The 10128-nt window shown below is 40.8% G+C and overlaps 1 protein-coding gene across 1 annotated transcript; it reads left to right on the top strand.

Moving 5' to 3' along the window:
* Window positions 1-1092: 1092 nt before the first annotated feature.
* On the top strand, window positions 1093-9570 carry slc25a25a (solute carrier family 25 member 25a). Its single transcript, XM_059337764.1, has 10 exons — window positions 1093-1343; window positions 3322-3448; window positions 3567-3654; window positions 3747-3858; window positions 5402-5560; window positions 6369-6521; window positions 6617-6724; window positions 6856-7023; window positions 7264-7414; window positions 8134-9570. The coding sequence occupies exons 1-10, from the start codon at window positions 1182-1184 to the stop codon at window positions 8316-8318; spliced, it is 1413 nt and encodes a 470-aa protein (XP_059193747.1). The 5' UTR covers window positions 1093-1181; the 3' UTR covers window positions 8319-9570.
* The last annotated feature ends 558 nt before the right edge of the window (window positions 9571-10128 follow it).

Raw genomic sequence — 10128 nt, 5'->3', positions numbered from 1 at the left:
TGCAACAGAGTCTGCAGCAACATACATACAAGGACGGACAGAACCGGACTTGTTAAGCTTCTCTAAAGCTAGAAAAGACTTATAAAGTATAAAGACCTGCAGAAGATGTTTACATGAGACTGACGGAGCAGAAATAAGAGACAGAACTAATCAAAACTGGTTTATCAATGTCTTTACATCTAACCAACAGCCTATTTCAGAAATGCAAATATGCAGACAAATTTTAAGAAAAACTGTGCCTTGGTCTGTTTTAAATCATTTTGCCTGCATACCATTTGACCAGAACTGTTTAATATACTCAGTTTTATAATATCCTTAAGGTTGAACACTGAAATAATCTGTCATTTTTCTGAAGTTTCCTTGATGTTTACTCCCCCCCCCCCCCCCCCCCCCCCCCACATCATTTCAATATTTATATTTCTTATCTGTATTTGAAGGTGATCATGGCACTTGTACCTCCAAGCAATAAGTATAATTATGACAGAATGAAGTAAAGTCTGTAATTATTCATATCTTTATTGTTATTGTTTCAGCCACTTTGTATTAATATCCCTGGAGTAAATTCTTACATTATTATAACAATACTATTTATGATATAGATTTTTGGCTTAATATATATTCATATGAATATTTTTTTTCTAATAATAATAATAATTATTATTATTATTATTATTATTATTATTATTACTATTATTATTATTATTGTTGTTGTTGTTGTTGTTGTTGTTGTTGATGTTGTTATTGTTGTTGTTTTATAATTATTGTTTATATTTTTTCATCAGTTGTAGTAGCTCTTGGCTTATGTACCGCCAAGCAGCCCCCTTTGTCCTCCTCTGCTATAGTTTGAATAAAACGCAACACGGGATTGGTCAATATTTCACATGCTGGATAAAAGGATAGACGCGATTGGTCAGCACTTCTCGTAAAAAAAGAAGGGCGGGGACTGAGTCGAGCCCATGAATGGGCGGCTTTAGCGATTGGTCAGTAGTAGCTGACGCAAATGCCGTCGGCGGCACAGCCAATGACGCAGAGCCATTCCGAGAAGGGGCGGGGCCTGCGTGACATTCTTCAGCAGCCGGCGCTTCCTTACCGGCATTTCAGTCAGGACCCTGTGGAGGAAACACCGCGGCAAGATATTTATTTATTTATTGTAGTTTCTTTTAACTTTTCCAGAGCCAAACATGCTCGGTCTGTGCCTTTACGTCCCCGTGTCCAACTCGGACCCGGTTGAAGTGGAATACTTTGAGTCTAACGGGCTGCCGTCGGAGCTGAAGTCGCTGTTTAACAAACTAAGCGTGTTCCTGCCGTCCCAGGAGGTTTCCGCCTACGAAAGATGGCGAAAGGTGAGGAAAAAAACACTTTCAGTTAACTTTTTATGGCCTTGTATGTTAACACGCAGTCTATTCAGTGTTTACAGCCGCCTACTTATTTAAATCTCATTACTTTAACCGGCACTAAACCTTTTTTTTCCGGGCGCCGGAAGGATTAGCGAGGGGTTGTGAAAAAGCCTTACGACTAGGCCGCAAAGCTGACCGGCTTCCAGAAAAGTGGCTAAGAGAAAAAAATAATTATTTGGTGTAAATTTCTGTTTTAACTATTTAAACTCAGCTGTATTTGATATCTCTGGCAGGTTATTACTTTTGGGCAGTGAAACTTATTGTCTTATTGAAGTGAAGTTAAAAGGGCGCGAGCTGTCACTCATTCATTTAGAGAAATTTCACCCGAAAAAGGAATTTGTGCTATTTCAGTCAATTTGAAGTGGTTAAAATCCGCTTTTGCAGCCAAATGCAACCATTTCTGCAGAAAATGAAAATCTCAATGCATATTAAACAATATATGAACTATAGAAAAAGACTTTTAAAGTAAAACATTTTTAAAAGCTAGGAAATGTGTATTACTGCATCTATTTATGCACTGCATTAGTAGTAGACTGTATTACACACACACACAAATTGTGTATGGCCTAAACATTGCAATATGCATTCATTTTGTTTATTTAATTTCTTCCATTTCTGTGCTTTAAAAGTCTTTTTATTGCAGATATGCACAATCTGCGAAGACTACATTGTATGTCATCTAATCTCATGCACCCACATGGCCTCCCCACATGCACCACAACATTTTTTAAAGTTGCCAAAAAGGAGAAGCACATAAATAAATAGACATAACAATTACACAACGACAAACCAACAGTGTTGTCATGTCATGTGATTATTCACATTAATTTTTCATTCTTAAATGTCAAGAAAGGTTACTAGATCCTATCTTCATGCTTGAGCTATTTCATAATCTATTTCTTCATTTAAAAGATCTCTTTCTTGCATCGTTAGACTGTTTTTTCTTTGGGACTGAATGAATTTGCAGTTACCTGCACATAAACGTAAAAAAACTGGTGACCTGAACTCATGATCCATCTGCAATCAGTTGGACGCTGCCCTAATGCTGATCTGTCAGAAGTTTAGTTCTTTCGTTCAGCTGAGGTTCACATTTTTGTTCATGAACCGATTGCAAAGCAGGAGTTTTCATTTGTGCTTTGTGCCCTCAGAAAAGTGCATTGCAAGTTTACAAACACTGGCCAAGCTATACCAGAGTACAGGAATGGCAATAAATTTAACTTTGACATGACATTTCCCTTTGGCCATGCTGTAACTCACATTTATGCACTAGTGCGGGTAGTTTTACTCTGAGCTGCAGGGTACAGAGCAGAATGTTCTGCAGAGAGTATCATTACAGTGTGACAGTCATATGCCTGCACTGTGGGTCAGGTATCCGCTGTGGCCAGTAGGCTGGAGGGCCGCTGGCCTCTTCATCTTGTTTTAGCTCAGGAGGTTTGAGCTCAGACTGGATTATAACAGTTGGCAGGTCGTCCAGCAGTCGAGGTCAAAGATAGACCGAGTGTTACAACCTAATTACCTGTCCTCAAGTGATGCACGTCACCGTAGTCATTCAAGAACGCTGAGAGCATTTCGGCTTAGCTAATGGGTCATAATACTGTCCAGTAGGGTCGTGAAACACTAGCCAGGACACCTTTTTAAAAAAATCTCCAAATATATTTAGGACTGCATGATTGGCGTTCAGGCAGAGTACATTTCAGAACTTGCTGTACTTGTTTCATAAGTGACTGTTTAATTATTTTAATGTGTTGGCACAGCTGTCTGCATACCACTGCAACAGGTCATCTGCTGCTGAAACTCTTTATCCCTGTTAGAAACACAGCAGTACTGTATTTACATCCATAAAATGTAATTTTTAGTCCCCCATTATTCAAGATGAAGTTTTATTTGAGCACCGTGTCTCATTGTCTGTTTATTTTTCTTGCAGAAAATCCTAAAAAGGGAAGAAAAAACAGCAGACGGGCAGCTGGACTTTGAAGAGTTTGTTCACTATCTGCAAGACTACGAGAAAGACCTGAAACTTGTGGTGAAAAGCCTCAACAGGAAGAATGCCGGTATGAGTCTGCTGCCAGTTTTTTCACTGTAAATGTGTCTGAGCGCTCTTGGTTTCATCTTTCACTTTTGTTTTGAGTAAATAAAAAATGTCTTGCACTGTCTTTGTTTCCCTTTTAGGCCAAGTTGACCAGAAGGAGTTCTTGCAGTCTCTTTGGGACCTCGGTGTGCATATTTCCCCGCAGCACGCAGAAAAGGCCCTTAAGAGGTAACGCCATTCATCCATTTCATCTGCTGTTGGCCTTTGATTGCTGGATTAAGGGGCTTAATTTCTTACATTTGTTTCTTTTGTCTTTAAAGCATGGATAAGAACGGAATCATAACAATCAGCAGCAAAGACTGGAGCAACTACCCCATGGTGGAAAAGACGGAGAACATTCCTGAGATCATCCTCTACTGGAAGCACTCCACGGTTAGTTTGACAGCCTGTACCAAAAGCAGAAAGTACATATGTAGAGGCAGCTGAGCTGTAACAAAGGCTCTCTATCACCACCAAACGGGGATGTTATTAGTTTCACTTCATTGGCAAAAAATAAGGTGGAAAGAGTGAGAATTCCCCTGTTACATAAATCTTCTGATGTTCTATTCTCACCCAGCTTCGGATTTGATAACCGTATCAGGGCATCCGATAATGGGATGATTCAAGTTGGCTACTGACCAAAGTGCACAGGGTGTTGCACCTTACTTGAGTCTAGTAAGAAAAAAAAAACAGGTCAGCCGAAGAGCAAATTCCCTGATAGGCTTCATCAGTACAGGTCGTGCGTCAGCAATTAAGCCCTATTAAGCTATGAGAGGTATTGGTCCCCGTTCCCGGGGGATTATGTGGGATTGTCTGGCAGTTATGTAAAAGAGAGCAGCGGTCAGCCAGAGCAGGTTGAGACCGGAGAGATCCTAGCGCAGTTCCCGCAGGAGGACGGTGCGATCTTGAAGTCATTTCATAGGCCGCACCGTCTAACGAGCCCAGCAGCCTCGACTTGCACAGAGGACACGGCGACGCGGCTAAAAATAGAACCGGAGTAGCCTCTCTGGGGAGGCCAAGCACACCGCAGCCAAATTACAGATGAAACACGAGCTGCCAGGTCATTTCAGTTTGCACAAAATCAGATGTTTAATACACTGAGTGGGCCAGAGGCTGCATCCAAGCGGTGTATGTCCCCAAGCGACTCTGAAACTCTCCACCAGATATTTTGCATGCTGGCGATGCACTCGAATTAAAGCAGGGGAATAGATATGTGCAATCAAATGATGTTTTCAAGCACGAATCAAAAATAAAATTCAAAGAAAGTGATCTAAAAGAAGCTGGAGAATATTATTAACAAGGAAGCTAGTCATTTGGCTTAGTGAGACAGACCTGGAGTGCTCTATGGATTATGGATTTCTTCATGTAGAATCACTTTGAGACATTTTTTTATTTATTTATTTGAGGCTCCAGAGATTCAAAGCTGCAGGTTTGGAGAGATGTAGTAGTAAGCCATGTCTGCTCCTGACCTAGATCATTCTGTCTCCTTATGGACTTTGCCTGTGGGGCCTCTTGACAGTGGTTCAGATTTCAAAGCTGTACAGTGTGTCCGTGCTGCTCCACTGAAATAAGGTCGCCCTTACTAGTGACACTTGTGCTGCCAGCATGAAAAATGTTCAGAACAGGACATGTGCAGACCTGAAGTTACAGGAATGATTTTTACCGCTAAGTGCATGTTTGGTTAAGAATAGGAACTCTAAGTGGCAGCAGCAGGTGGTGGTGGAGACAAATGAACAAAAACATGAATTATAGGTTCTTCTTAAACACCTATGGCATTGACCTCTAAACTATTGTTATTTTTGGACGGGACAGCAAATGTTTTATAAGAGAAAAGAGGCTTTAGGGCCTTTGTCCCACCTCCATGAAGATTTATTTGTGAGTTTCTTGAGTGCACTTTTCTATATCTAATATTATTTAATGTCTCTGTTCTTGGCAGATATTTGATGTGGGTGAGAACTTGATGGTTCCTGATGAGTTCACTGAAGAAGAGAAGATGACCGGGATGTGGTGGAGGCACCTGGTAGCAGGCGGAGGAGCCGGAGCGGTTTCGAGGACGTGCACGGCTCCCCTGGATCGACTCAAAGTCATGATGCAGGTAAGACAAAGGCAAAGCTGCAGGTTAAACCTCCCTCTGTGGGTCTTACTTCATCTGGGAAAGTTTCCAGGCCTTGGGAGTTTAGGAACTGTACAGTGTGTGGCGGAAAAAGTTGTGTAAACTCTTATCTTACAGTAGAGGATTATCATCTTCTTCTGAGTGGTATGACCCAGTTGTCGGTGTAAATAATTTTTAAAACACACCACATTAGCGAGGCAAAACCAGAGATTTGAGCACTAAAAATCCAATTTCATATAAAAAAAAGAGATTTATTTTTTTTCATAATTGACTTTCACAACAATAATCAGGATGGAACTTGCAAGAAATTGCTCAAGAGTTGCCTAAGAGTCCTAAACAAGTTAATGTTTGACAGACAGTGTGTAAGAGTGTGAGGTGGGGGAGCAGAGTCCGGGTTGATTCACCGTCAGAGCCAGGCCACTCAGACAGCCAATGACTGCACATGTGTGGTCGTCACACCCTCGTACAGTCGTGTCTAACGACGCAGATCCAGATCTGTGTCAGCGCCCCTGATGTGCGTCACTTGTCATGTGGAGAGTCGACTTTGACTCCCTCTTGTCTTTCAACTTTGATCTCAAATCGATTGGGAAGCAACCAGAGCACATCATTTCCAAACGATTAAACAGACGTAGTTGGCCCAGTTCTTTTTTTTGGGGGGGTGGGGGATCGAACATGAACTCTTGGCCTACATTGGCCTGAATCCTCCCTGAATTTATTATTTCACCAGCCATTAAAATTAAATCAGATCTCCAAATAGTATCCTAATTGTATCTGATTCCTGTTTTCTCAGGTTTATGGATCCCGAACCAACAACATGTGCATCATGAGCGGGATGATGCAGATGATCAAAGAGGGCGGCATGAGGTCACTGTGGCGAGGAAACGGTGTGAACATCATCAAGATTGCACCCGAGTCGGCCCTTAAGTTCATGGCCTATGAGCAGGTATGACGCCTTTGATGGCAACCTCAAATAAAATAATGTATGGCTTGTTGGGTTTTGTGTATTAATGTATTTTCTCTCTCGCTTGTCTCCTCCAGATTAAACGTTTAATCGGCAGTGATAATAAAACTCTGAGCATCGTGGAGCGGTTTGTTGCCGGTTCTATGGCCGGAGTTATCGCCCAGAGCACGATCTACCCCATGGAGGTGATGATCATCTTATTAAACACACTCATAAAATATAAAAGGGAATCAGAAAACCTTATTTAAGAACTCTCAGGACTTAACAGGTGAATAAAACTTCTTTTTTTTTTTTTTTTTTTTTTTGTGTCCCCCAGGTTCTGAAAACCCGTCTGGCTCTGAGGACGACCGGACAGTACTCCGGGATCTCCGACTGTGCCAAGCAGATTTTCAGGAAAGAAGGACTCGGAGCGTTTTATAAAGGCTACGTCCCAAACATGTTGGGCATCATCCCCTACGCCGGCATCGACCTGGCAGTGTACGAGGTGAGCAGTGAGCACCTTGCAATCTTTAGCCTCAGCAGTATCAGTATGTTATATAACCTCCTAACCTCCTTTTCTTTTTGTGACATAACTCCTTATCTGAGTAAAAATGGTTGACCTTTTCAGCTGCAAACACTTCCCGATTGTTGCATAATTCTGAGAGAATTCCACATATTTTGAGGGTATTTGTTCCTTCCTATCTCACCTTGTGCTGTTTTTTTTTTTTTTTTCCCTCCTCCTCAGACGCTGAAGAACAGCTACCTGCAGCAGTACGGCGGCAACAGCTCCGACCCCGGCGTGGTGGTCCTGCTGGCGTGCGGCACCGTGTCCAGCACCTGCGGTCAGCTCGCCAGTTATCCTCTGGCTCTCATCCGCACACGCATGCAAGCACAAGGTGAGTCCACTGATTCCTCGGTCAGAATAGATCTTTCGTCTAAACTATTGCATAGATATTAAACGTCTTAATACTTTAAATACTCACTAGTTATTACGTTTTTTTTATTACGTTCCCCCCCTGAAACTGGTGTTTTCTAAGGATTTAAAACACCAGCTGGTTTCTTTATGCCAGCATGACACGTGTTTATATTTTATTTTTGATACATGTGAGTTTAAAAGTACCTCAGAGATGCAGCAGCTCCTTAAAGGACCGCACCTGTTTTTGTTTTTCTGTGGTCAGGGAGGGGCGCTCATACCAGAGATAGACGACACGGTGATTCATTTATTATGTTGACCTTTTATTACATTTAACAAGGAAACAAAACATGGTTCAGTAATTATGTTGGCCACTAAAGGTACATGTTGACCTGATTACATTTAATTGGGAAACAAATATATAAATAAGAATTAAATTAAACAATGAAATAAGAAATTAAAATAAATAAAAGCCAAATAAAATACAAAAAATAAGAAATAAACTAATGGTAATATAAAATAAAATAGGGGGGGGTACAAAATGAATGAGAAACAAACTATGAAATTAAATAAAGCAAGGACATAAAATGAATCAAATTAAGCGGGTTGTAATGACTTCTAGTTGCAGTAATTTGTTATTGCACAATAATTGCTGATTTCTCACATCATCTAAGTGTAACTTGTTCTTCTGTGTCTTTGCAGCTGCGATAGGGAACACTCAGCAGGTGACCATGTCCGGTCTCTTCAGGCAGATCTTGCAGACGGAGGGCCCGACGGGGCTCTACAGGGGCCTGGCCCCCAACTTCCTCAAGGTCATCCCCGCCGTCAGCATCAGCTACGTCGTGTACGAGCACATGAAGACGCAGCTGGGAGTGACGTCACGCTGAAACTCACACCTCTTGTCCAAACTTCAAAGCTTGAAACGTGACAAGTGACCCCCCCCACCACCTCCACCACCACCCACGCATTACCACTTACACAACCCCCCTCCCCCGTCCTCAGCCAGGGGCTCATAGCGAGGGAATCCCAGGGACCTTTTGGCCCCTCTGGGGCTTCGTGGAGCGATCTCATTCTGTGAATGTCAGCTGACGAAAGACGAGAAAGGACACTGAACGTTGGAGGATACGGACTCTGTGAGCTCGGGTCGTGACTGCTGCTATTAATGTTTTTGTTTTTTTTAAGAGAGTTAAAGAAGCTGAAAAGAGAGAAACAGAAGGGATGTGAGTTGATTTGTAAAATCAGGGACCAAATGTTTTGTTGCTCTTCTGACATTTTGAGTTTCGGAGCGTGCCTGAGCAACCGTCCTGTTTTGTTTTTTTTCTTCATGTGTGACAGTGTTGCTCAGTCAGTTTAAGACGCACCTGTGTTGTGCAACTCTACTGAAAAACAGCAATTCAGAGTACTTTTTGCATGGCAGATTTAGCATTATTAAAGTTTTATTATTTATCTGCCTCTAGGAGGAAATGATTGTGTTCCTAAGTGAGAGGGTTTTGCACAATTTGATCTCTCTCCACCCCGATCCCAGATGAATGAATGGATGAATGACAGGAGTATTTATTTCCCTCCGTCCTGTATTTATTGTTTTTATTGTCTTGGAGAGAGAAAGGACGTACGATGCTGCATGTTTTCTGTCTGAAGAGCCAAATGTGCGATTTTGCGAAGCGTTTTTAAAATGCAGTGATTGTATTCAGGATGGGGTAACTTGACGCCAGGCAACAGCCTTAACGCGTGGCTATTAAACACTACATGTAGCTGTCTGGTGAAGTGTTAAAACGAGTTTAAACAGCTGAAGAAATAACTTCAGATTATGTTCGTGTGTGTAGACGTTTTTGCCCTTTCTTTAAAAAAGTCTAAATGTCTTAATGTTCACCTCAGGTTTAAGGGCAGATTGTTATTTAATCCATAGAAAAGCACACACAAGACTTGTTGGGTTTTTTTCTTTTCACAACATTTATACTCAGAAGAATAAGGGCTTTTGGAAAAGATGAGCGACATAATGCACTTTAATCGATGCTGGAAGGGTCTCTGAATGAATGTCATATCAATCCAGGTATTAAGATTTAATTCTTTTGTAAAGAATGAAGTTTTAGTCTTGTTTTAATGGACCATTTCGATGCAAATAAATGCAAATTCTTGTAATGTTTAGTCTCTGTCTTCCTTTTTTTTTGTGTACAGTTAATTTATTTTTTCACACAGCAGATTATCACAATGTCACTTTAACCTCACAAGATGCAGCAGCTGATAAAACATTCGGAGGAACAGCTGATGGGACAAATCAGTTGGTGTTTATTTTTAGTTGGATATAAAATATGCAGCTGTCTTATTTACAGGGTTGGTGCAAAGTTTTAAAACTTTAGGATATTTCAGGTATATTTTCAAGGTTGGGAATATGCTTGAATGTGTATATCCTTTTTATTTATTTATTTTTTTAATGCTTTTTTTTTTATTATTTACAGCCACTATTCCAATAATAATTAAAGTTAATATGAATAACTGGTCAAATAAAGCATCATTCATGAATTAGTGTAGCTATAAATCAATTCTATAAACTTTTTCATTTACTATTGAACTATTTTTTTGCATTGATAAATTCATAAATTAATTCATAACAATTTACATGTGATTATAAAGGCTTGGAGCTTCAGTTCTCAAAAGTGCTTGATTTGTAGATATGAAAGTTGGTATTTTCCCACACGG

This window comes from Centropristis striata, chromosome 7, assembly GCF_030273125.1.
Source record: "Centropristis striata isolate RG_2023a ecotype Rhode Island chromosome 7, C.striata_1.0, whole genome shotgun sequence".
NCBI classification, from domain to species: domain Eukaryota; kingdom Metazoa; phylum Chordata; class Actinopteri; order Perciformes; family Serranidae; genus Centropristis; species Centropristis striata.
This window is presented reverse-complemented; position numbering and strand designations above follow the sequence as displayed.

What these genes read in the sequence shown, in the direction of transcription:
- slc25a25a (XM_059337764.1), top strand. Translation starts at nt 1,182, where the DNA reads ATGCTCGGTCTGTGCCTTTACGTCCCCGTGTCCAACTCGGACCCGGTT. An exon ending in CCTCAACAGGAAGAATGCCG is followed by an intron (nt 3,449 to 3,566) that starts GTATGAGTCTGC and finishes TTTCCCTTTTAG; the next exon opens with GCCAAGTTGACCAGAAGGAG. An exon ending in GCACGATCTACCCCATGGAG is followed by an intron (nt 6,725 to 6,855) that starts GTGATGATCATC and finishes TGTGTCCCCCAG; the next exon opens with GTTCTGAAAACCCGTCTGGC.